Here is a 25,188-nt window from a genome sequence, read left to right as displayed (position 1 = left end):
GCAATGAGGAGGGATGGGTGCACCCATGCTGAGGAGGGCTGAGCTTGGCTCCAGCATCCTCCCTATGAGCAGCGGGGTCTCCTTGCACCGCTTCCCCTGCGCTGCCACCAATGGTCCCACATCCCTGTCCCATCCGCAGGGAAGCATCTGCGGCCACTGGGAGATGGTGGGGGGGGGGGCTGGAGCTCGTGTGCCCCCCTTGAAGGAATCCTCACCACATCCCATATTGCAAGTCCCCATGTGCCCAAAGCAGCGTGGTGTGGCACTGCCTGTGATGCCCTGCCCTGCTCTGCGCTGTTCACTCTGAAGCCTAATGGGAGCATGGAGTTGTTCCATTGCTGGGGAAGGCCAGCTCCGGTTTGGATCCTGGGGCTGCAATCCCATAGCATGCCAGGTCTGTTTCACTGCTGTGACAGTGGGGCAGAGCCAGGGAGTTGGGGGGGGGGTCGCAGTGCATCCCATTTGTCTGCGTCATGCCTATGCCAGCTCATGTGCAGTGAGTCCCCTGTTGGGACCTTCATACCCCCTGACCCCTCCTGGCACACAGGGGCTTGTTCCATGGGGCATGAGGCTGGGATGGGGGGGGGGGGGAGCAAGGCTGCTGTGGGGCTTGGCAGGGCTGGCATAAGGGTGCAATGGCTGCTGTGGGGGCAATGGGCTCAGGTTGAATGGGCAAAGTCCTCCAGCCTCCTGGGACATGGACCCGAGGGCTTGTGCTCAGGTGCAGGGGTCTTACCCTTGGGGATCCCCAAAGTCATTCGGGAGCTGCCCCCTCTCCTGGCCTCCCAATGTCCCATCTCCTTGGCACTTCATCACCTGAAGGCTGCTGGGACTTGGCTGATCCTGGGCCACCGGCACCGTGCCCGTACCATGGCCTGGGTGCTTTGGGCACGCATCCAGTGCTGTGGATGCCAAAGCCCATCCGGCTGTGAGCAAACAGCCAGGGCAATGTCTAACTGCTGCCGGCTCACGTGGGGGCCTGGGGACATCGGCACGGCCCCCCTGGCGTCACCTCCGCCGTCCGGAGCTGAGCACACGCAGTGAGGACACGGGACATTGGGTAACCCCACCGTGGGGCGCTTGGGGACAGGGGGGGCTTGGGGATGGAGGATGGAGATGGGGTGGCCCTGCTTGCAATGGGGCTCTGGCAGGGAGGACTCATTGCTGCGGTACTGGGGGTGGATCTGGGGACAGCCTTGTCCCAGCCATGTGGCCCCCATGGAACCAAGGCGGGCAGCGGAGCTGTGGGGAGCGGGGGGTACCCATGGGGAGCAGCCAGTGCCTCACCCAGCTCTCCACAGCAGAGCATCCATCACCCCTGAGGCCATGGCAGCCCAGCCCAGCGGGGGCCAAAAGCCCTTCCACATCGTCTCACCCCTCCTGGAGAGCCTGCCCCTGTCCAGGGCCGCGGGTACCAAGGTGTACATGAAGCTGGAGAACGTTCAGCCCACCGGTTCCTTCAAGATCAGGGGCATCGGCCACCTCTGCCAGGAGGTGAGGGTTGTACCAAGGCGCTGCTCCTGCCCTTACGGGGCACAACGAGGGGGTAAACCCCATCCCTTTCCCTCCTCTCCTGCCTTTCAGGCTGCCAAGAAGGGCTGCAGCCACTTCGTTTGTGCCTCAGGTAACTGGAGCCGGAGCAGGGGGCCCATTGTGAGGGCTGTGGAGGGGGGGATCCAGCCCTTCCTGACCCCCGCTTCCCGCAGGGGGCAGCGCGGGGCTGGCCGCGGCTTACGCGGCGCAGAAGCTGGGGGTGCCGGTGACCGTGGTGGTCCCCAGCAGCACCGGCCCCGGCACCGTGCGCAGGCTGCAGGAGATGGGGGCAGAGGTGGAGGTCTCGGGACAGGTACCGCAGCCTGGGGGTGTGCGGGGTGGGAGCATCTCTGCGGTGCGCATGGCAAACCCCCGTCCTGCATCACCTGCACCCCGGCACTGCAGCATGGTCACCGTGGGGACCCCAGACCTCAACCCAGTGCCTCTGTGGGTTTATGGTGATGACGGACCCATTTCTGGGGGGGTGTGAAAGCTGATGTGGCCGCAGGGAGCCCCTATTACTTCCCCAGGTATGGGATGATGCCAACGGGAGAGCCCTGGAGCTGGTGGAGACCAAGGGCTGGGTCAGCATCCACCCCTTCGACCACCCCTTGGTGTGGTGAGTGAGTGCTGCCGGTGCTCAGCTCCCCATCCCCATCCCCATGGCCGGGATGCTCTGGGCCGCATCCTCCCCTCCTCACTCCGCAGGCAGGGCCACGCCAGCCTGGTCCAGGAGCTGAAGGACTCCCTGGACACCAAGCCAGACGCCATCGTGCTGGCGGTGGGTGGCGGGGGGCTGCTGGCGGGTGTCGTGGCTGGCTTGCGGCGGGTGGGCTGGCAGGACACCCCCATCATCGCCGTGGAGACGTGGGGGGCTCACAGCCTGCACGCGGCGCTGGAGGCCGGGCGGCTCATCACCCTGCCCGACATCACCAGGTAAGGCCGTGCCGGGCGTGCGAGGAGTTGCTGGGTCTCAGCCCAGCTCCATATGAAGGGTCCTCAGGAACACCCCATCCACTTCTATCCCAAGCGTTGCCAAGTGCTTGGGAGCCAAGACCGTGGCAGCGCGGGCGCTGGAGTGCGCCCGGGAATGCGAGGTCATCTCCCAGGTGGTGGAGGACGCGGATGCTGTGCGGGCTGTGGAGCAGTTCCTGGGTGAGCCGGGGGGCGATGGGGACGGCACCGGGGGCAGCAGCCTGTGCTGTGCCGGTTGGGACGGCGCGGCTCAGGGTGGCTCTTGTCCCCGCAGAGGACGAGAGGATGCTGGTGCAGCCGGCGTGCGGCGCTGCCCTGGCCCTGCTCTACACGGAAGGGCTGCAGCGGCTGCAGCGAGAGGGGCGGCTGCGGGCCCCGCTGGCCTCCGTGGTGCTGGTGGTGTGCGGCGGCAGCAGCATCCGGCCCGCGCAGCTCCGCGCCCTCAAGGACCAGCTGGGGCTGGAGTGATGTCCGTTGAGGCGGGGGGCACAGCGGAGCCCTGTGTGACGCGGTCTGGTGTGAGGCATCCCTGCCCGTGGCCCGTGTGGGGTCCTTCCCAAACCATGGAATGGGTTGGGTTGGAAAGCACCTGAAGATCACCCGGTTCCACCCCGCTGCCATGGGCAGCGGTGCCTCACACCAGACTGTGTCACACCAGACTGGCCTTTAGGATAACCCAAATAGAGCCTGGTCCCTGAGCTGGACCCCTTGCCTCCTCCTGCAGTCCCTGCCCAGCACACAGCATCTATAGAGGATGGGGAAACTGAGGCACGCAGGGTGGGTGAAGCCAGGGCTCACCCTGCAGGCAGGGATGGAGCCAGGGCCCTTCCTGCCCGTCCGAGGGCAGGACTGGGGTACACGCACCCCTCTTTGCCCCTTGGATGAGCTCCTGCTCCGCACCCCCTGCTCCCTGTTGGATGCAGCTCCCCACCCCAATTAGCAAGCACTCCTTCTCTGACTAATTACTTTGTGACTGCCTTTATGCATTATTATTCTAATGATTATTAATTATTACAGTCTTCTCCCATTCCTTCCGCTCTGTCTGTGGTCAGAAGAGAATAACACACATGGACCTGCTGGTTGCAGTGATTTATTGGTGGAGCTCCCTGGCTGTGTTTAACACCCATGGGCTCTGAGGTGCACTGATGGGGGGGGGTGTGGTGTGTGTAGACCCCATCCTGGAGCCACAAGATCCCCCTTTCTTCCCATAGCACTCTTTTTCCTAACCCCTCTTTTCCTCTAGGCTTTCCTGCACTAGTGCTGCATTTCCTTTTAGCTTGTTGCTAATGCACCTCCTGTTGGGTGTTGTGTCCCTCAGTGCATTTCTCCCCTGTCCTTCTTTCCATTCCTGGGTGATCATGGAAGGGACCTTAAAGCTCATCCAGCTCCAACCCCTGCCACAGGCAGGGACACCTTCCACTGGAGCAGCTTGCTCCAAGCCCCTGTGTCCAACCTGGCTTTGAACACTGCCAGGGATGGGGCAGCCACAGCTTCTCTGGGCACCCTGTGCCAGCGCCTCAGCACCCTCCCAGGGAAGAGCTTCTGCCTCAGAGCTCAGCTCAGTCTCCCCTCTGGCAGGTTAAAGCCATTCCCCTTGGCCTGTCCCTACAGGCCCTTGTCCCAAGCCCCTCTCCAGGTTTCCTGGAGCCCCTTTAGGCACTGGAGCTGCTCTAAGGTCTTGCTGGTGCCCCCCTTCTCCCCTTGGAGCAGAGGGGGCTCAGCCCCTGTGTCACCGGCAGCCCCATGAAGCTCTTTCTCTTGGCCAGCCCCCCCCAGCAGCACCCTCCCTGCCTCCCCCCATCTCTCCCAGTGTCCAGGCCTGCTCCCCAGTTGCCTCTTGGAGGCCAAATCCCCATCAATCAAACCTCTGCCACTCCATCGTGAGCAATCTCTTATGGAAAAAGGTGTTCCAAGGAGCACCAAGGGCTGGAGAATCCTATTGCAAGACACACTATTAATTGTAAGGAGTCAGCCCAACCTACTCCAGCTACTTTTTATCCCGGGTCCAAAACCTGGTTATTTTCCACTTTCTGCAGACCTTCCCCTTCCTTTTTCTCCCCCCAAAAGGGGGAAAAGTCAGAATACAATATAAAATAGCAATGATGCTTGTCCAAAGGCTGGAAGTGGGAAAGGAATTCATCCCCAGGACTAAGGATGCTCTGCTGGGCCTGGGGGGAGCCGGGAGCTCACACTGGTGTGTCCCCAGCATGGTCCCATGGGGGGTTATTGACACTGGGGTTGGGGTGACCCCAACGGGGAGCTTTGCCCCCTTTCTTGCCTTGAGGGAGCATTTGGTCTTTGGGCGCCAGCTGAGGAAGATTAGGCCAAGGCAGGGACATGGGGGTGCAGGTTACGTGGGGGACACCCCACTGAGGGTGGCGTGGCCACACTTGGCATCCCCATCTTGGCTATGATGTTGCTGGGGGGGGGATCCCTGCCTTGGCTGTGACATGGCTGTGGTGGGGCCCCCATTTTGGCTGTGATACTGGACCCTGACCCCAGCTGCAGCGGGGACCCTGGCTGTGATGGGGACCCAGCCCTGGCTGCGGCTCAGGGGCTGAACCCATCTGCTCCCTGCTCTGTGTCCTGGATCCAGCCCTTTCCATGACACCAAGCCGCAGGTGGGTGCTTGCAGGGATGGGGTGGCAGCAGTAGCCGGTGGCAAGAGAAGCAGGGCAAGGCCTCGCTCCTGCAACCAGCTCTGAGCTGCGGGTCCCAACCAGAAACACCCCTCAGTGCCAGCGGGTCCCTGCTCGGATGGGTGCTGAGCCCCAGCCGCCTGCATGGGAGGAGGCAGCTTGGAGCATCCCAAATCCCTCCTGCAGGGATGGGATGCCCAGCAGCCTGCTGACAGCCCTCCAGTGTATGCCTTGGCTATAGTAATAGCAATGATCATCATAATAGGCAGCGTGTTCACCCACTGAATGACCTTGTGCTTGCATTTATAACCCTCAGAACGATGCTGGGAGGGAGCTATTTAACAATGCAACGCCCCATCCTTATAACAAGCCCTGATAACCCCAACCTGGCAGGGGTGGAGCACGAGGGAGGGCCTAGCTTCAATCCTGCCTCAGTTTCCCCACCTGATAAAAGAGGGAAAGGTGCTTTGTGTGCTGAGCTGCTGTGATGGTCTCAGGCTGAGGGATTCCTCAGGGCTCAGCCCGGCTCGTTTGCCACCCCGTTATTAATGCTGGTAATGGCATAGGAAGGATAAATTCCACCACTTGGCTGAGCAGAGGGGAATATGCAGAGCAGTGGTTGGCTTTCCATAAATCATCAGCGCTCCGTGCTGCAACCCAGCCAGGACTTGAAATTCAGGTCAGGAGAGAGGGACGCTGGTAAGCCAGGCAGAGGAGGTAATTCATTCTGGTTCTATCGGTTTCCTGCAAGCCAAGGGAGGGGGGGAAGCTCTAAGCTCTGCCACGATTGTGCGCTTTAAATATTAGCTCAGAGCTGCAGCCGGTTGTGGGCTTTATTTGGTTTGGGATCTTGGAAAACAAGAGAGGGAAAAGCAAGAGAGATGGGGATGGACTTGGATGCTGGTGGGGATGGACCCCTCTCCTGCCTCCCCTTGGTACCTGCATGGTGCAGATGGGGTTCATGGACATCCCACCCCCGTGGTGTGTGTCCCAGTATTCCTGTAGGGATGCAGCATCCCATGGTGATCAGCGTGGCTGAGGGTGCCTCTGGACTGCTTGGGGGGGGGGATTTTGGGGTGTCCATATGATCCCTTCCCCAGAAGAAAGGAATCATGTCCCAGGTTCTCTGCTCTGGGGAATGTGCCCCCCCCCCAAGTGATGGAGAGCTGGGGGGATGTGGGGGTTCTGGAGTACCAGGTGGGTGATACAGCAGCACTGAGGTGCCCATGGTACCCATCCTATGCAGGGGAGCGCTGGTAGCGGCTCCCCCCGACCCCACATTAGTGCTGGGGGCTGCAATGGGGGAACCCAACCAGCACCTCCCGTGGCTTTGCCTTTCTCTGGAGTGATCACAAAACGAAACGAAAGGGACCAGGTGACCGAGCAGTAGGTAACTAAAAGGTTCTTTATTCACATCGAACAACAAGAGCCATTCACACTAACAGCCTCCGCAAGAGGCAGCGGGGACAGGAAACCCACGGCGCTTTCAGCAAACAACTTTTCCCCTTTCCTTTTCCATTCTCCTTCCTCTTTATTTTGTCATTCCCACTCTATATCCCCCCCCCCTCCCCCCAGCCTGCGGAATAGAAAACCCTGGGAGCCTCCCGTGACTAAAAGTACAATAAATAATCAGTAAACACAAAACCATACTTTATTTGTTTCTCCTTTATACAAAATAAAGAAACTAGAAGCAAAAACTATGATACATCCGTAACTCGGCAGAGCCGCTGGGGTGGAGCTCGGTGGTGAGGCTCAGGGTTTGATTTCTGCTCTGGTGGTGCTTGGGTTTGTCCTGGGTTATTTCCCTGGTTAGTGTGTGCGTGGGGGGGTTGCCTCTTTCTGTCTTTGCCACCGTGTGGGAGCTCAATCTCAGCCAGTCACTGGGGCAGCCCTGGGCACCCCCTTCCACACCCCCTCTGAACCAAAGACCGGGTCCAAACCCGCCTTGTCCTTGGGGATAAAAGGCGAACAACGGAAAACCAGGGCAGGGAAGGGGCTGGGGGGTGTTATTCCTGCTCTTCCCCGTTTCCCCCCTGCTGCGATGTGGTCGGGGATAATTAAAAAGGATGCTAATGAGCAGGGGGGAGCCCTGCCAAGAGCCCCCCAGGAGCCGCCGGGGCGGTGGGACCTGTGTGTCCAGGCAAGTTCAGCTTTGGTCCGAGAGGCGGGGGTCCCGCTGCCAACGGGGGTCTTCAGGGCTGGGCACCATTCCTTATCCCCCCCCCCAGTGCTGGGGGGGGAAGGTGCCGGGAGGGGGAGGTAGTGGGGTGGCCCCAAGGTCCCATATGGAGGGAGGGATCTGCAGTGATTGGAGGGGACGCAGGGATGCGTTTTGGCATCGGACGGGGGTCTTTATCCGTGGGGTGGAGGGGGGACACGCGTGGGGTGGGGGAACACGGGGGTGTTTTCCCCCTCCCCACACACACACGTGCCCACACCAGGCCTACCACACCGCTGCCTCGCTGAGCTCCGGGTTGGGGTGCGAGAGGGCCCCGCTGTAGCCGCTATTGCTGGACATGGAGAAGGGTGGGCTGGGCCCCCCGCTGAAGACCTCCCCTGGGATGGGGTGCAGCGAGCCGGTCATCCCCGGCTCGGGGCTGGGGGTGTCGGGATGCGAGATCATATCCGTGTACCTTTGGTTTTCTGAGGAGTGGTGTCCGCTTAAGGGGGGCTCCAAGGGTCCCAGGGGTGTGGAGCCGGGTCCTGAGTTCTGAAGGTAGCTGGAGTCGGCCGGGGACTGGGCTTGGGAGGGCGGCCCGTGGGGGAAAAAGTCATAGTTGCCTCCCGGTCCGTAGTAGTCACCTTGGTAATCTGTGGGGCGGGAGGGAGAAGGATGGAGCTGGTCCCTCAGGGATGAAACCTCCGCTGTGCCCCATTCCCAACCCTGTCCTCCCCTCTGGGCACAAATCTGGACCCGCATTGCCACCCATGCCGAAATATTCTGCTGGCTCCTGGGGAGTGGGGCTCAAAGACCCCACTGCAAATCGGAGCTCAACCTAAGGGAGAAATAAGCCGGTCCTCAGGGCTGCAGCGCTCACCGTCCTCTCCCTGCCTGTCCTGGAGGGAGGAAGGGGATACAGGAGGGCAAGGAGCTGGGGCTGGGGCAGCTCAGGGGGAGGATGGGCTCAATTTAATGCTTGGTTAATGCATTAAATAATACATATGTACATAAAGGGAAGGGGGAAAAGATATATATGGGAATGGGTGAATGGATGTATAAAGGGAATGAGGAAAAACATATATATAAGGGAATGGGGAAAAGATATGTATAAGGGGACATGGTCCTCAGTGATACGGTTTAATGTACTTGGCAGTCCTGGGGTAATGGTTGGACTTGATGATTTTAAAGGTCTTTTCCAACCTAGTTGATTTTAGGATTGTAGGAGTGGGGAAAACATTTATATATGTATATAAGGGAAGAGGGAAAAGATATGTATAAGGAGAATGGCAAAACCCATGTATGTATAAAGGAACAGGGAGAAGATGTATAAAGGGAATGGGGAAAAAGCATGTGTAAAGGAATGGGGAAAAACATATGAGAGAAAAAGAAAGAGGTATGTATAAAGGGAATGGGCAAAATAAGTATTTAAAGGGAATGGTAAAAAAACGTATAAGGGAATGGGGAAAAGATATATATATAAAGGATCCGAGGATTACATGTATAAAGGGAATTGGGGGAAAAATATCTAAATGGAATAGGGAAAAAAAAACCAAACATACAAGGGAATGGGGAAAAATATATACGATGTGGAAAAATCTATATAAATAAAATGGGGTAAAATATATATAAATGGGGAAATATACATATATATATATTTAGCAGCTTAGAAGGGATCTAGAAACTCACTGGGGGCAGCAAGGGGTGCGTGGAAAGCCCCTCTTAGGAGGGGAGGCTTTGAAAATGGGCTTCGGGGGGGCTCTGCATGGAGCGGGGGGAGAGGGGAGGCGGTGGGGCCGCCCCGCTGCGCCCATCCAGTCCCGTCGGGGCGGCGGCGGGGGGGCGGCCCGGCGGCAGTGACCTTCCATATGCTGCGGGCCCGGGAGGTAATTGGAACAAATGCGGCCTGAAAGGGGCACAAAAGCCCCGCAGCTGGGGCTTTGTTCGGGGAGAGGGGCCGCCGCAAGGCCCGGGGGATGGGCGTGGGTGCGAGCCTGCGTGGACGTGTGTGTGCATACGGCGGGGAGCGTGTGCATGGACGTGAGCACGGGGAGAGCCGGGATGCTGCGGCGGCTCGGGAAAGGGGGATATGGGAGGAACAATGGGAAAGAGGGAGGGAAGGAGCGGGTGGGGACACGGGGCAGGGGTCCCTCACCTCCGTAGTACGTGTAGGGCGTCGAGCCGAGCATCTCGGACTCGTCGAGGCGGCCGCCGAGGGGCCGCATCCTGCGCGGGCTGCGGAAGAAGGCATGCCGGCGGGCGCCCAGCGCGCTCAGCTGCTTCATCCGGCGCTCCTTGGACCGACGGTTCTGGAACCAGACCTGCGGCAGGGCCAGCGTCAGGATCCAAAGGGAATGGGGGTACCGGGGACACCCCCTCCCCGTGTTTGGTTAGGGATGGCTGGAGAAGGGGATGGGAATCTTGCACCCACATGGGTTTTCCCATGTTTTAATGACAACCCACACCTCCTGCTGCTAGTAAATCCCAAAACATGGATGGGGGTACACACATCCCCCCCCCCAAACAACCAGGCTGCGTCCCCCTGCATGCATCCTCAGCCGATTTGTGTCTACAAGGGAGAAGGCAGTCAGAAAATACAAGAGGGAGAATTTTCTTCTATGGGTAGGAAGAAAAAGGGAGGAAAAGAGGGTAGGAAAAGGCGGGGAGGAGTTCTGGGTGGCAGCAAAAAGCAGGTTGCAGGAAGATGAGACCTGCTGCAGCGGGAGGAAAAGCTGACCGGTGGGGATGAAGGTAACAGGGAAGGGGAAGATGCAGCCGACTCTCCACGGGGCATCGTCTCATCCACGGCCCAGGCCACCGTGTTGTCTTGGTATTGCGGTGTCTGGATTATGGCTCCTTTCCCCTCTGTATCCCCCGGGATGGGGCAGCTCAAGGGAACGAGCGCACTGCGCTCCTCCAGGGCCCTTCTCCTGCTTCCCTCTGCTGGGAGCCCGGAATGGCAGCTCCGCTAAGGGCAAAGCCGGAGAGTCCTCCCCTATTAGTGCCTTTATTAAAGCCCATTAATCCCTATATTTCCGCGGGGATTTTCTTCACGGGGGCAGTGCAGTAAGGAAGTGCCGGGCTGCCTGCAGAGAGCAATGGCTTCTCCTTGCTTTCCCAAGGCTGGAACATCCATCTCCTGGGCACGCTGGAGAGTCCTGACGGTAAGGCCTCAGACCGGCTTATGTTTTGGGATTGATTTTCATCGCTCCCCATGGGATCGGTGCATTATAGCACAGAATGGGGGATCCCCGCTATCCCACTGGAGCAGAGGTGTGACGCTGTCAGGGGATGGATGGGATTTGCCTGACCCCATTTCCAGAGCTCATGGGATCAGCCTCAGTGTCCCAGCCCCTTCCCAGCACCTAGGGGAGACCGTGACAGCCTTGAGCTATCAGAGCTCCTACAGCACCTCTTTTCCTTCCCTTCCTATGCGGGTTTTTCCCCTGCCATGGGAGGAAATGGCCCCATGAAGTGCTGATGTTGTTCTATGATGGGAATGATGCCACATCACACCATGGGACCATGGGCTGGGGCTGCCCTACCTGGATGACTCTCATGTTGAGGCCGGTCTCCTGGGCCAGCTGCTCTCGGATGTGGCGGGTGGGTTTGGGGGTGGCGGCGAAGGCAGCTTTGAGGGTCTCCAGCTGCTTGGCTTTAATGGTGGTGCGGGGCCCCCTCCGCTTGGTGCCCGAGTTCTGCTCCTCGTTCTCGTTGTTGGTGGTCTCCTTGTCCGAGGAGGTCGAGTTGTCCGTCTCCTTCGTGTCGTCCTGCATGGGGTCCTGGAGATCCGGGGACAAACTCCTGTCTGTACATGAGGACACTGTAAAGGAGACCCAGAAAGGAAGGGGGGGGGGGGGGGTGCGGATAACTTAGGGGAGACATCAACCCCCCTTCTCCTCTGCCCTCCCCAGCCCGGCTGCTTTCCAGGAGAGGCGTTTGGGGGTGCTGGAGAGCAGCAAGAGGTGCAGATCACCTCTGCCCCCCTGGTACCCCGAAAGCATCAGCCCCCCAGCATTACACAGAGCTCCAGGTAAACTCTGCCCGACCGGGCCCTGTGCACCACGTTGTGCCGTCCGGGGGCAGCTGGGGACGGGGGGATCCCCCAAGCCCCCCTCAGGCCCCCGAGCTCCCCTTTTCCCCCCGCCTGCGCCTTGCACACCGGGAAGCGCCGCAGGGAAAAATGCGGCCGGTCCCTGTCGGGGCTTGGGGAGGTGGGGGCCCCAGTCGCTGCCTTGAGCCTGGCTCACCCCCCCCACGCAGCCACCCCTCCTCCCGGGGCCCCTGATGCCAGCACCCCCCCAAGGCCATGCTCTACTCGCCTCGCTCACAGCAGCGGCCCCACTGACTGACGTGGCAGGATCCGGCCCCGGGTGCTGGACGGAGAGAGAGCCCACGGAAGGGGGTGAGCACAGGCGCCCGGCATGGCTGGGACAGCGGGAGTGGGCCTGATCCTGCTGTCCTGACGCAGAGACAGCTTCCAAGGAAGTCAAATGGGAGCTTTGCCTCTGGGTTGAAAGGAGGCGAAGGATCAGGCCCGCGGCGCGGGGGGACCGGGCACACTCGCAGGGGGATGCTCCCGGGTTTGAAGGAGGGGCACCGGGCTAGGCCGGGGTGGACGGGGTGTGGGGTCCTGGCTCCTCACCGTCCGGTGGGGGGGGGGGGGGATGCTGCCCCTGGGAGCGATGCTGCGGGGCTGCACCTCGGCCGCCCCTTGCCCCATGCGCGTCCGCATCCCTCGGGGGGTGCGATCGCTTCCACCCCGATTGAAGGCTTTCACCCCACATCCCTCCCTCTCCCCGCGGATTAACGATGACGGTCGGGCTGGCTGCGGGGTGCAGCCCCTTACCCCCCACACCCCCCCCCAAAAAAAACCCTAAAGCTCCGGGGGTCGGGCGGTGCGGAGGGCAGGGCCGCTCGTACCTGAGTTGAGGCTTCCTTCCTTCAGACTGGGGGAGTTCAAGTAATCCTCTTTGCAAACAAACTTGTTCTCGTCGATGATGTAGAGCTCCTCGCCCGTGGAGAGCTGCTTGTTGCAGACCATGCAGGTGAAACAGTTCAGGTGAAACACTTTATTCCGCGCTTTCCGGACGAGGTCGCTGGGGGAGATGCCCTGGGAGCAGCCGGCGCATTTGGTACCAAACCTCCTGCGGAGGGGGAAGAAAAGCGAAGAGCTGGGAGCCCCGGCGGCGATGGGGCCTCTGTAGCGAGCCCCCCTGCTCCAAATCCCACCGCGGGAGTCCGAGCCTGCAGCATCTCCCGCTGGGAGATTTGGGGGAACGGGAGAATCCCACCCACTCCCCCCCCCCTCCCTGCTGTCCCTTTTTGGGGGGGGGAGGATGAGGAGGGAGCATTCAGCCCGCAAAGCGGGGGGCGGGTGCGGGTTTCGCTCCAACCGGTGACTCCGGGAAGGGAACGGGAGGTTTCAGGTGTCGGCCTGGAAATCCCGGCGAAGAAACGGGAATGGTGGCGGCCGGAGCGACGGGGAAAGGGAGCGGTGGGGTCGGGGGACACTGAGCCCCCAGGACAGAACAACAACGGGAGGCGGTGTAAGCAGCTCTGCTCCCCGAAGTGCCCCCCGGGCCCCGCGCTGTCCCGTTCTCCAGGGGGGGAATTCTCCTTGGTCGGGAATGGCGCTTTGGAAAGCTCCGGTTTTCCTTCTCTTGGCTGGAGGCAGAGCCGGGTTTGTTGGCTTGGTTTGGGATTTTTTTGCTTTGTTTCATTTTTTACTCCCCAGGAGATGCTTCTTTAAAAAATTAAACTCAATTCCAGGGAATTCGAACGGGCTGGGAACGGTTCCGCGAGGAAAAAAAATAATCCAAAACCCAGCAAAATAACTGACAAAAAGACCCCCACAAAAAAACCACCCCAAAACCAACAGCCAAAAAAAATCCCAAAACAACCCCCCCAAAAACCAAACCCCCAAAATCAAACAAAACCCAAAGCCAACAACAACCAACCAAAATAATCCCAACAAAAGCAAACAAATAAAAACAAAACACCCCCCCAAATAATAATAATAATAAAAAAAAAAAACAAAACCCCCAAAACAAGCAAAAAAAAAAAAGGCAAAATAAAAATGAAAATAAAATAAGCCAACACAACCCCAAACCAAACAATAAATCCCCCCAAACCCTGGCGCGGGGCCGCCGCTAGCGGGTCCCCGGCTGCTGCCAGGCCCTATGGGAAGAGGGGGCCCATGCAGGGTGCCCCCCTTTTTCCCCTCGGGTCGTGGCACAACTTCTTGCCTCCCTCGCTGCTGCTCCCCGTGACGTTGATGTAGTGGGAGCATTAGGAGTCATAAGTCATTGCCCCCCCCTTCCCACCCCGGCCCCTAATTTCCTCAGGGGAACCTTATCGCAGTCATTAGGGGCGTTTAAGGACCGGTAAAAGTGGGGGGGGAAGGTTTTGGCCACCGGCTTCACCGGGGCCTGGTGTCCCGGGAACGGGCTGAGGAACGATACCGGCGGAGAGGGGCCCGGTGCTGGTGGAGGCAAGGTCATGGGGAGACATGGGGGGGGTGCCCCCACCTCCGGCTGCAGCAGCGTCCGAAGCGCAGCCCCCCCCTGCGCTTCCCCCTCCGAAGCGGACTCGGTGCGGGTCCCCAGTGCAAAGCGATGGGCGGAGATGCGGGGAGCCCCCCGCAAAGCTCCGTGAGGCCGCGGACGGTGAGAACCTCCGCACCCTTCGGCGAGGTGCAATGGAAGGGGAGGGGGATGCTCACCTGAAAAAGTCATTTTTGCAGTAGAGTTTGCCTTCCCTGGAGAAGCATTTCTCGGTGAGGTTGCACTTGCACTCGCAGCACTGGACGCATTTGATGTGCCATGCCCTGTCCAAGACGTTCAGCAGGAACCGGTCCAAAATCGGCCTCTCGCAGCCCGCACAATGCACCATCATAACCTCCGCCGGGGGTGGAGACGCGCAAACGAGAAGGAAAAAGGAAGGGAAAAAAAAAAAAAAAGCCCAAAAACCCCTCGCCGGCACACGGCGACGACTCAAAAATGCAGGGGAAAAAAATCGAATAATGGTCAAATCACAGAGAAATAGAAGAGGGGATAACGAAAAGATTTAGGGGAGGGCAGCGAGGCGGCTGTCAAGTTCTTCCCCTTCTTCTCTCCGGAGCATCGGCGGCGGGAGGGGAAAAAGGATGCGCCCCCCCTAAAAATAAAATAAAAAAAAAAAAGGGGGGGGGGAATTTCCAAATCGCCCCCGAGAAATAATAATAATAATAATGATAATAATAATAATAATAATTAGAATAAACCCCCCAACCCAACCGCCCCCCTCGGTCCTTCCGGAGCGTCCCGGGAGCCGGCGGAGCGGCGGCCGCGCTGGTGGCGGGCTCTGCGGCAGCGGGCGCGGCGGGAGGGGTGCATGAACCCCCCCCCTGCAGCCGGCAGCCCCGGTGCCTCGCTGAGCTCCGCCGCCGCCACTCTCATGCTGTCCCCATCGCCAGCTTTGTCCCCCGCCTTAGTAATTCGCGCATCCTTATTCAGATTCGGTGACGTCGGGGGCCGCGTCGTCCCGGCCGCGGCCAATGGGAGCGCGGTCACCATGGCAACCTCTTAATTTATAGCATATCTAAATTGGCTCCAGCCTTGTGCTTGGCACAGAGGGGAAAAAAACAACGCGCCTCTATTGTTGAGGGTGGTTGTACCTGGGCCGGCAAGTGAGTACGCACCTGGCTGGGCCGGGGGGGCCCCCCGCGAACCACGCTTCCCCCCAAAAGAAAACCTTTTCCTTTGCTTGTTTTCCTTTAAAAGCGGATTTTAGGGGGTCCCGGGGCAGAGCAGCGCCAGGTTTGGGACTTGATTTAGTCTTTTACTTTGATTTCATTTTAGGTTGGTTTTGGAAGAGCAAAAAGCGAGGAAAACGGGGCGGAGGGTGGATTTTGGAGTGGGGGGTGTCACCCCGCGCAGCGTGGCAGGATGAAAAGTTGCCCTGGCTGCGCGCTGCGCGGAGGTATGCGCACCCCCCCCCCCCACCCAACAACCGCCCCTTTCAGTCTTTGTCCCATGGGCTTTCCGCACTCCGCGTAAGTCGCTGGGGACCCCCGGGGGGGGGGGGCAGCGCCTCCGACACCGTTGTTTCTCCTTAATTCCAGGTGCGGCGGAGCGGTGGTGCTGGAGGGGACGGATGGAAGGACTGGAGCCGGTACAGCGGTTCTGGGGGGGGGTGCTACGGAAGGGGGTTATGGGGGTTCTCCCTGACCAGCGCGGCCGGTGTGAGGGGTAGCGCGGCAGCTTCTCCCTCTGTTTCCCCGCGGTTCGGGGAGGAAATGGGGTTGCCCTGGGGGTCGTGGGGAAGAGGAGGAGGAGGAAAGCGGCGGGGCAGGTGAAGGCCGGCTCTCCCGTCCCCATTCCCGTCCGTTCCTCTGCCGAAATGCCTAAATCTCTAATTGTTTGTGTTGTTTCCCCCCCGCGGAAACGTGTCCGGTAGCGCCAAAAAGAAGAAAAAAAAAGAGGAGAAAGAAGAAAATCCACCCGCCGAGATGCGAGGAGATCGGAGGGGAAGTGGTGGAGGTTTTGTGTGTGCCCTCGGGTGGGGGGTGTGTGGAAAGAGCGAGAATCGAAATATGAAAATGCAGAGAGAAGAGGGTGGGGGTAAGAAATAGAGAAAGGAAAGGGAAATAAGGAGAGAAAAATAGCGAAGGAAAGAGAGAAAACGTGTCCAAAAACATTGATTTAAAAATAAAATAAAATGAGAAAGGAAAAGTAAAGGAGAGAGTGAATAAAAATAAATGAACGAAAACGAAAAAAAAAGGAAGGAAAGAAGGAGGGACGGAAGGAAAAACGGACTGAAAACGAAGGAACGATAAGAAAAAGAAGGTAAGAAAAAAGAGATAAATGAAAGAACGAATAAATAAATGGAAATGAAGAAAGTAAGAAAGAAGGCGGAAATTAAGAAAAAATTAAGGAAGAGGAAAAATGAACGCGGAAAATAAATAGGAGGAAATGACGGCGAGAACGGGAAAGAAAGGAAACGAAACATCAAAGAGCGAAGGAAAAGCGCCAGAGCGAGCGAGCGAGGAAGAGGAGGGAAAGGAAACGAAAGGAAACAAAGGCAGGAGGAAAAAGAAAAGAAAGGGAAGAGAGAAGGGAAGAAATACAACAGGAGGCGAGCGCATTAAAAGGGGAAGAAACGGGCAGGAACGGCGAAGGGAGGCAGAGGGACCGGATCGGCCGCCGATCGCTGCCGCGCTCAAGCCGCGGCTCTGCCCAAGTTTGCGGGGCAACTGTTGGGGGGATTCTGGGGCCTCGGAGCGGGGCCCTGCCCGCTGCGGACCCCGGCTTTCGGGGAAGGCTCCTACGGGGTCCAGCAGCACCGGGGCCGGGTCGGCCCCGCTCGCAGCCGCCGCGGGTCTTTCATATCCGCGGAGAGCCGCAGCCCCGACGGCGGGGCCGGGAGCAGCATGCGGGGCCACGCCGTAACGGGCTCCTTGTGGATAACGGTATGGGCCATGTGCGGATGCGTCTCTTGTCCCCGCGCACACCCTCATGGCCCTTGCTACCGGCTGGTGCCTTCCCCATCGGTACCGACAGCCGGGCCGCCCCCACTGCTGTCCCCTGTGATGCAGGACGGGGGAGAGGATATCGGGGGTCCCCGATCCCCGCTGCCTCTCTCAGCGCCCTTTTTTGTTTGGAAGAAGAAGGATAAATAAAGCCGAGGAGGGGAAAAAGCCCCAAAGCCCCAAATACCTCCCTCCACCCCCCCGCCCCGAGCCCATCAGCCACGTTCTCCATGATACCAGCCTCATCATATCCGCCTATATGTAACTAATAAACCTATTGTGTTTTAACAGGGTAACGCACAGAGAAGCAGCGTCGCTTATGCGAGATGTTGATGGAATTTATGTATTAAAAAAAAAAGAGAAAAGCCCCTTTTCAAGAATAAAGTGTATCAAGTTACAGCCCAGCAGACGGCAGAGGGATAAGTGAAACAGACAAAAGACAAACAAGATAATAATCTGTTTCCAATCAGTTAAGCCCTGTAGAATTTGTAATACGCGGTTTGCATATTCCCCCTGTGCTTTGTAATTAATTATCTATCTGCTAGGATGCTCCGCCGGCGACTCGGGTTGATATTTCCAACTCTTTTTGGTTGTAGGCCGGGAAGCGCGGAGGAAACGCGGAGCAGCGCGGAGCAGGGCCGAGCTCCGCAGCTTTGCCCGGCCCGCGGAAGCCGAGGCTGGGCGCGGTGGGAAGCGGAGGTTCCGCACCGCTCCGCGCTCCTCCGCGGGGCTGCTGCGGACGGGAGCGCGTTTGGGGAAGGAAGAGGCTTCTTCTTCCCGCGTCCCCCTCCTTCCCCTTGGTAGGAGAGGGGGGACGGTGCAGGTTTTAACATTAAACAAACCCAGCAAGCATCTCCTCGCCGGGCCATAGGCGTTTCTGAGTGACTGCGTTACAAATTGTAAATTTAAATAGCTCACAGGATTCATTACCTCCCGCGTCTGATTTCACCCAGCCGTGAAAAATTGTCCTGGTGTACCACTGAGAAAGGGTTCGCTGCAAAGAGCCGCAGCCTAATCACCAGCTTTCTCTCGCCAACAAAAGTGTAATTATTTTGTTTTGGGTGTAAATATAACCCACGGTACAAAAAAAAAAAAAAAAAAAAAAAAAAAGAGAGAGAGAAAAAGGAGAAAAAGAGATAAACCCCCAGCAGCGCCTGCATGCATTATAGGGGCGTTTAAAAAGATCCGTCCTAAATTAATACCAAGGTTAAAAGGGGAAGGCAGCTGGGACATGGAAATTTCCGTATTATTGGGGGGAAAAAGAGGGGGGGCGAGGTGCGTGTAAATGTGTGTGCGGGTTCACCCGCGGCAAACAATGCGCGGAGCCCCACGCGGGCCCCCCCCTCCCCGCACCTTCTCCCCTCCATCTCTCACAATACAAGGCCCCGATGGAGGGGTTCTGGAGCGTCCCCCCCCATACCGGGTGCTGGGGAGTGGGGGTGCCCCGCGGCAGCTCTTTGCTAGCCGTGGGTGTTTCTGTAAAGGCGGGTGGGTGAAAAAGAAAGCGACAAACCCACACCACCCCCCAACCTCAAACGCAAACGAAGAGCAAGGGGAACGCTGGGTTTATTTATCCCGCTTTTATTGTTTTAAACGAATTCGCAGTTTCCTGCCCTCCGAGCCCCAGCGCGGGGCTTCGGGGGAAGAAACGGCACCAAACGGAAGGTGCTGCTGGTGCCGGCGGCGGGGTGAAGCCCCGAGAGAAGCAGCAGAAAGGGGAAAACCAGACCCGAAATACGGGGGGAAAGAATCCCACAGACCAGACCGAGTAAACCCCCAGCTCTGCCCTCGCCCTGCTCCCGGCCGGACTTTCCCTGCGGTTCCTCACAGCCGTTTCAATCAGTTCCTCTTCTCCCTTGGACGGCGGTAATTGGCGAAGCGTTAATTGCCCCCCCGCCCCTCCGAGCTCCAGCCCCATCCCGAGCTCCGTTCTCCTTGCCCCAAGGCTGACTTAGCCCCATGCAACCCATCCCATCCCGGCCCGAGGGCCCTGTGGTTGCCGCTCGCCGCGGTGCCCAAGCGCGGGTGGGCGAAGCCTGGCTGTGAGCATCGTTGTGTTTGCGACAAACGAACCGGAGGCAGCCAAACCCAAAGCTTCGGAACTTATTGACTGGAGATGGGGGTGTTGGGACGGGATGCGCTGAAGGACTCGCTCCAAATTTCCCCGGGTGATCCCCGGCCCGCTCCAGCCTCCCTCCGAAGCGCCCGCCCCCCCGGAGGGGCTGCTCGAGTCGTTCCCACCCGCTCCCCCCGCCGCCTTGCCGCTAATGAGCGTGTGTGTTGACACGGCGAGGCGATGCCCCCGTTTGCTTTTGTTTGGGAGGTGTGAAAGAGGGAATCTGCATGAGAAAAGCCGGCGGCAACCGCGGAGCTCCGCATAGCAGCGGCGGGACGGAGCGAGCCGGTGCGTGGGGAGTCCGCGCTGGCGGGGACGAAACCCTCTGATTGGGGGGGGGGAAAGGGACGGGAATGGGGAAGGGGGGGTTAGGTCTGAAGCTGCAAAGGGAAAGGGAGCTCTTCCAGGTGCTCCCGTCGGGGCTGAAGCGAGCTCTGTCGGGGGTTTATCCCCGGGGACCCCCAAGCCTGGCGGGTCTCTGGGTGTCCCGGGGACCCCCAAACCTGGCGGGTCTCTGGGTGTCCCTGCCGGGCTGTGCCCCCCGGATCCTGTCCCTTGGATTTATAGTGGGAAATGGGGAGGGGGGAGCAGAGGGCCCGCACCTGCGGGCGGGATGAGGGGGCCGGGTTACAGCGCTCCTGCCTTCCAGTTAACGGGCACCGGGGGTGACTCGGAGGGGACACAGACAGGGATGGGCTGAGAGCGCCCCAGAGCCACGCTTCCCAATGGGGACAGGAGGGGCTGCGGGAGCAGCTCCCGGGCGGGGGGGGCTGGTTTGCCGGAGCAGGGCCGCCGCTGTCCCGCTCCCTCATCCCGGGTGGGCTCGGAGCCCCGCTCCGGGACGGGTCCCGCTGGGCTCAGCCCCGGCATGGAGGAACCCTGCCGGGACAGCGGCCCCGACCCACCCCGTTCCCCCCTGCTCCCTGCCAGGCCCTGGAAGCGCGGCTCCCTTCGTGCCAGCCCCTGGCCCCTCCGGTCCCCCCCGGGCCCCAGAGTCCGGCGCCGCGGAGCTCTCCAGGGTCCTGAACCGTGCGGGCCCATCCGCTCCCGCCTGGCCCCGCGGGCACCGGGCACGGCTGCCCTCCGCCTTCCCCTCCTTCTGTGCCGCCTTCCTTCCCCCTCGCTCGCTCTTCCCCGCTCTGCTTTTCTCCTGTTATTTTCCTATTTTCCTTATTTTAATTTTTTTTTTCTTTTATCTCCTTTTTTCCTTTTTTTTTTTTTTACTTTTCTAAAACCCTTTTCCTTTTTCTGTTTTCCCGTTTGTTCTGGGGATTTTTTTTCTTTTAACCGTTTTTCTCATTTGTTTTTTATTCTGGTTTTATTTTTAATTTATTTTTAGGTTTTTTTTCAGTTTCTTTTTTTTTCCCCTGTTTCCCTCCTTTTATTTTTTTCTCCTTTTCTTTTTTGTCTCTCAAATCTCTCCCCTTCTCTCGTTCTCTTTCTCTCTCCCCTCCCTCCTCCTTTTTCTTTCTCTCCCCCTATCCCGTTTTCCTCTCTCTGTCTCCCTCTCTTTCTCTCCCGCCCCTCCCCGCTCTGTTTTTCGTTTTCCCCTCTCATTTCACACACATCCAGCCCCGATCTCTCGGTTTCTCTCTGCTTTTCTCTCCTTCCCCGTTTCTCCCCTCCCGCAGGAGGTCTTTGCCAGCGAGACCGGAATTTCACGAGCAAGGCGTTACCTCAAGCAGAGGCTCACCGGATCCCCCCCGCCCCGGTGCCGGACAGACGTGACCTGCTCAACCCCGACGGGGACAGCGGCTCTGCCACGGGTCGGCACCGGCGGGGGCTCCGAGGGGTTTTCCCTCTTACAGCGGCTGCGATTAGAACCGAGACCCCGAGTGCGCGCCCGCCCCGAGCCGTGCACGAGGGGGGGGGACCCAGGCGGCGAGGAAACGAAGTGGCAAAGCCCGAGCTCACGGGAGGCGATGCTCGGACGCGTCCCTCCTGCACAAACACCCCCATGGCCCCCCTGCCTGGAGCCTCGGGCAGGGCTCACCTGCCTACCCCCAGCCCCGACACCGCGGGGAGGGCCGGGGTCTGCCCCTGCCCGCCTGTGCGGCTCTTTGTCTGCCTCGTCCTCTCCTGCACACACTCACGCCCCTTCCCTGAGCGCACCCTCCGACCCGCACTGTCCCTTCATGTGTGTCCATGTATGTGCATGTACCCCACTCATGCACACGCTTCCCTGCACACACCTGAACCTTCTTTTCCTCTGCCTCCCCGGCTCTCAAGCACAACCCTTGGGCAGGTTACATGCACACACAGGCACACAAAACCAGCCCTCACAACACCCATCTCGGCAGCTCTGCCTTCTCTCATGTACCCAGGCTCTGTGGGAGCTGACACTGTCCCTCAGCCCCATCTTTTTCCACCAGGAGATGAGGTTTTCCTCTTTATTTAGGCAGGAGGAGAGAGCCCTTCCTGGGGTGGCCTTAGGGCCGTGAGTGGGGCTGAGTGGGCTCCAATGCCCATTTCACAACCTAGGCGAGAAGCCAGGGGCACCTCATGCTGGGCAGGGGTGTTGAAACTTCTCCATTGCCTCAGGGAAAGGGGAGACTGTGCCTGGGACCTCCCTAACCTCATCAGCTGCCCAATGTGCAGTGAGGCTCCTGGACTGTTACCGTCACCCGGGCACAAAGCCATGCTGCTTCCTTTCTCCTGTCTCTCCTTCTCCTCCATCCCCACTTGCTTTTGTTGTCAAGTCCTCACTAGAAATGCACAACCTGCTCTAATCTTAACCACAATCAGGACCACAAAAGCAGCCCCACCTGTTCTGGTCAAGGGATCTCCTATCAGTACCTGGGTACCTTGGACTTCCCAAGGTGCAAAGAGAGAAGACTTGGCAGCAGGATGCTGTGTAGGACTGTGAAGTAAGGTTGAGGGCTTAAAGGGGAGCGGGGTCCCTGTGGGTTCTTGGTTTCTTTCCATTATCCTTTAAATGCTTTTGCTGTTGTCGTTGTTGCTTTTGGAGCAGGGCAAAAACCATCATGGGGGAGCATAGGTTTAGCTTTGACATTGGAAGCCACTTCTCACAGCTGAGCAAGGGCCAACCTTGGAAGGGCTTCTCACCTCAGCCACCATGTGGGATCCAGCCTTGAAGATGCTCCTCAGGGCAGCGGCACCCCCAAGGAGACCTCCATCCACCCAGGCCTTGCTGCAGGTGAGTCCTGGGGCATCCTCTGTGTGGGGATGCTTTTAACCCTTGCAGTACCTGGGTGGTGACAGAGCCCCTTTGTCCCCAGCACTGGGGCTGACTGGGCACTGCTCAAGGCCAGGCTGGACAGGGCTTGGAGCAAGCTGCTCTAGTGGAAGGTGCCCTTCCTGTGGCAGGGGTTGGAGCTGGATGAGCTTTAAGCTCCCTTCCAACCCAAACCGTTCTGTGAGTCTGTGATTCCGTGTTTTGGCCAGCTTCCTATGTGGGCTCATGTCAGTGAATTTGGCAGGGAATTCAGGCAAGGCTGTTGTGGGCTTGGTTATTATGAAAAGACAAGGTGTCTGCATGTGTATATGGAAGTGTGAAGGTACTGCACGTGTATGCACACAGATCCCCCTCTCCCCAAACCATGCCTGGGGTGCAAACCTTCCCCTGGCACCCCACGTCCTGCTCAAGCAGCCTGGAGTGCTTCTACCCACTTGCACACCCATGTGTGCTCACATGCATGGCTGTGGGTGCAGAGGGAGCAGCGTGTCCCTCCTGTGCCCCCCTCAATCCCATCCCAGGGCAGCAATTAAAGAGGCCGTTTTCTCTCAGCCCGATTCTGCATTTGAAAGCCAGGGTGGGGATTAAATGGGGCAGCGGCAGCTTCAGGTCTTTGGCTCGCAAATGCTTTGTGCAACTTCCCTGGACAGAGCTGGGAGCAGCCCCTGGGCCTGGCTCTTCGTTTCTTTGCACTGGTGCATGAGAAGAGATGAACAGAGAGAGCAGAAGGCTGCACCTCTGAACTGTTCGGTCACTCCTCATGCAGAATTGTTCTTTGTTTTCCCTCACATCCACACCTCTAACCCGGTGAAAACCAGGCTGCAACCTGCAGGCACCAGTCCTATGGTGAGCCTGCTACGATTCCTTTCTTCCTTCCTCTTCTTTCCCTCTCCAGAAACATAAGGGATAAACACAATCATTTCAAAGAAGCGAAAGCTTCCCACCAGAGAAGCCAACAGGGACCTGCCGCGAAGTCCTGCTACGGTGTGTCACTGACACTGATTCAATCTGACACCCGGGTGTCTCCAAAGCCATCACATTGTATGCTGCAAATGTATATTAACATTAGTATGCATTGGCACAATATGGATCCATTATTCCAAATGCTTATGAGAACTAGGTGCTGCATAGGAGCAGCTGCTGCTTTTTAAGCCTCAGAGCGTCAATAGATTCATAGATTTTAGGGCCAGAAGGGACCCTGGTGATCATGGAGTCTGACCTCCCGTGGAGCACGAGCCTGGTTATTTCTGCATCCAGCCCCATCACTCGTGGATAAGCAGCAGCTTCCCCTGTGAAAGGCACCGACTCAGCGATGGAGAAGTTGATGTCTCCCCCTTTTAAATCTGTTCCCTCCTTTTATCCCTCTCCTCATTAATCATAAAAAGGAAATCTTTAATTTCAAGGCTCAGCTTGTGTAGATCCAACTTCCCACCACTTGGTCCTCTCAGGTCCCATCTTCCCTCCCTTCCTCTGTACCAGAATGATGTTTTCCCCCTTTTGTTGAAGTAGTGGCTACATAGGAGAAAAGAAACGTTCCAGTGTCCTGGAATGTTGGCTGTTAAAGGATTGGTCCTTCTTATGGAGAGAAACGGGAGCTGGGAAGTGTTCAAATGTGGGGTCATCCTTTGTGATGAAAAACATTTAGTCTGTTTCAAAAAGTGCCAAACTGTATAAATGCATTTTGCAGCAAAGGAGCGATGCTGGAGATGGGTTTGGGGTTAAATTGTTTCTCTTGCTCCCAGAAAATGACAGAAGAGAATGAAAATCCATTAAATCAATGAAACAAAAAGAGCTGAAAGTCCTGTGTTATGGTCACAAAACCCTTTCACATCAACACCTCCTCATTGATGGAGATGGGCAGTTATCATTCAAACCACCTCTGATCGCCACACCACCAATGAAATCTGAGCCTGCCTTCCTACAGGGGTTTGTTCCAGTGGTGTTCCCCCATTTCCCCTTCATTTTAGGGAGAGCAGCTCTGTCCCCCGTTGCCTTACCATCCTGATGCCATCAGATGAGTGGTTGCATGCGCGGCGCTGGGCTGTCTGCACAAGCATGCCCTCAGTGTTGGTTCCTCAGCCTTTCTGGAAACCTCCTGATGGGACCATTCATCCAGCTCCATGCTCAACTTTTAAAGCAGAAACTAGCTGAAAGGGCCTTCTTTTTTTTTCCAGCAACATGACCCTGTGTTTGCTGCTGAGCATGTGGGATAGGAAGAATTAACAGCTGCAAGGCATTATTTGACAGGGAAAAAGGTGTAATTTGATGATCCTCAGTTCATCCCTCATAAGCTACCTTGGGCTGATGCAATGCTATGAGCTGAAGTCACCAGGTAGGCAAGGGAGAAGAGACAACCTCACCACGGGGGCTTTAGATATGGGGAGTGGAGGGATACAGCAGTGGACACAGAGTCTGCAGGGATGGGACAGCTTCCATGTAGCTGTATGGACTCGAGGAGTGGGATTGAGGCTGGGATGGGGAGCTGAGGTGGGACAAGCCAGTGGACCTCTCCTATGCCCTTGTTTGGAGTAACTCCCAGTTCCTGCCCATGCTTCAAGATGGAAAGACTCACCATTCCCAAGGGAATGTCTTGGCTGACCTCAGGAGTTTTTTATCTCCTTGCTGAGATTACATGATGCTTTTGATAGCATTTCCTACATGAAACAGCTACTAGAAGACCAACATGAAACCAACCCCTTTTCATATGCTCAGGTGAAGGTAGTAGAGGTACGATATAAGAGAATCTATACTTCTTGCAATGAGTTATCCTTGGAACTCTTTGCTGCAAGAGCTCAATGGAAACTGGACAAGCTCATAGGAGAGAAATTCCTTGAAGGATGTTAGGAATACTAAATACACAGCTGGCTCCAGTGATCCCAAAGAGCATCCCTTTGTGCAGGCCTTCCTCTGGTGGCTCCTTGTCTCTCCTGGTAACAGCATTGTGAGTGAGGTCCTTTCCTTGGTTCCTTCCTCCTTTGCTCTTACAGGATGTTCGGTTTTCCTTCAGCTCAGTATTTTGTCAAGATCTGAGAAACCAGGGAACAATTGCATTCCTCAAAA

At 57.8% G+C, this 25,188-nt stretch overlaps 2 protein-coding genes and 2 long non-coding RNA genes across 10 annotated transcripts; 3 read left to right on the top strand and 1 right to left on the bottom strand.

Moving 5' to 3' along the window:
• Window positions 1-1,023: 1,023 nt before the first annotated feature.
• On the top strand, window positions 1,024-3,002 carry SDSL (serine dehydratase like). Of its 2 annotated transcripts, none has more exons than XM_062631633.1 (8): window positions 1,024-1,060; window positions 1,305-1,494; window positions 1,585-1,624; window positions 1,707-1,846; window positions 2,064-2,152; window positions 2,242-2,469; window positions 2,564-2,688; window positions 2,783-3,002. In XM_062631633.1, the coding sequence occupies exons 2-8, from the start codon at window positions 1,327-1,329 to the stop codon at window positions 2,974-2,976; spliced, it is 984 nt and encodes a 327-aa protein (XP_062487617.1). In that variant the 5' UTR covers window positions 1,024-1,060; window positions 1,305-1,326; the 3' UTR covers window positions 2,977-3,002. The 2 variants fall into 2 exon arrangements, with proteins under 2 accessions (XP_062487617.1, XP_062487618.1); XM_062631634.1 differs by having other exon boundaries at window positions 1,030-1,040.
• A 4,504-nt stretch (window positions 3,003-7,506) lies between these two features.
• On the bottom strand, window positions 7,507-14,479 carry LHX5 (LIM homeobox 5). 6 transcript variants are annotated; one of them, XM_062631149.1, is made up of 7 exons: window positions 14,030-14,479; window positions 12,229-12,452; window positions 11,628-11,813; window positions 10,851-11,128; window positions 9,461-9,626; window positions 7,781-7,958; window positions 7,507-7,703 (listed from the first exon to the last, which is right to left on the bottom strand). In XM_062631149.1, the coding sequence occupies exons 1-7, from the start codon at window positions 14,200-14,202 to the stop codon at window positions 7,652-7,654; spliced, it is 1,257 nt and encodes a 418-aa protein (XP_062487133.1). In that variant the 5' UTR covers window positions 14,203-14,479; the 3' UTR covers window positions 7,507-7,651. The 6 variants fall into 6 exon arrangements, with proteins under 6 accessions (XP_062487133.1, XP_062487131.1, XP_062487129.1 ...); XM_062631147.1 differs by having other exon boundaries at window positions 7,507-7,958; window positions 10,851-11,109; window positions 11,624-11,813; window positions 14,030-14,477; XM_062631145.1 differs by having other exon boundaries at window positions 7,507-7,958; window positions 14,030-14,476.
• Window positions 14,480-15,567: 1,088 nt separating this feature from the next.
• Window positions 15,568-17,326, top strand: LOC134170086 (uncharacterized). Its single transcript, XR_009967121.1, has 2 exons — window positions 15,568-15,846; window positions 17,108-17,326. It is a non-coding gene; the product is annotated as an uncharacterized LOC134170086 (long non-coding RNA).
• Window positions 17,327-21,201: 3,875 nt separating this feature from the next.
• LOC134170318 (uncharacterized) lies at window positions 21,202-23,750 on the top strand. The gene is made up of 3 exons (XR_009967231.1): window positions 21,202-21,799; window positions 21,904-22,089; window positions 23,024-23,750. It is a non-coding gene; the product is annotated as an uncharacterized LOC134170318 (long non-coding RNA).
• Window positions 23,751-25,188: the final 1,438 nt, after the last annotated feature.

Source organism: Pezoporus occidentalis, unplaced genomic scaffold (assembly GCF_034315485.1).
Source record: "Pezoporus occidentalis ecotype Australia unplaced genomic scaffold, CSIRO_AGI_Poc_V1 ctg37, whole genome shotgun sequence".
Taxonomy (NCBI): domain Eukaryota; kingdom Metazoa; phylum Chordata; class Aves; order Psittaciformes; family Psittacidae; genus Pezoporus; species Pezoporus occidentalis.
This window is presented reverse-complemented; position numbering and strand designations above follow the sequence as displayed.

Bases quoted from the DNA above. Each gene is read 5' to 3' on its own strand.
- SDSL (XM_062631633.1), top strand. From the start codon at position 1,327: ATGGCAGCCCAGCCCAGCGGGGGCCAAAAGCCCTTCCACATCGTCTCA. The intron at 1,625-1,706 runs GTAACTGGAGCC...CGCTTCCCGCAG, and splicing joins CCACTTCGTTTGTGCCTCAG to GGGGCAGCGCGGGGCTGGCC. The intron at 2,153-2,241 runs GTGAGTGAGTGC...CTCACTCCGCAG, and splicing joins TTCGACCACCCCTTGGTGTG to GCAGGGCCACGCCAGCCTGG.
- LHX5 (XM_062631145.1), bottom strand. From the start codon at position 14,202: ATGATGGTGCATTGTGCGGGCTGCGAGAGGCCGATTTTGGACCGGTTC. The intron at 11,814-12,228 runs GTACGAGCGGCC...CTTTCAACCCAG, and splicing joins GGAAGGAAGCCTCAACTCAG to AGGCAAAGCTCCCATTTGAC. The intron at 11,129-11,627 runs GCGAGTAGAGCA...TCTCCTTTACAG, and splicing joins GGGCCGCTGCTGTGAGCGAG to TGTCCTCATGTACAGACAGG.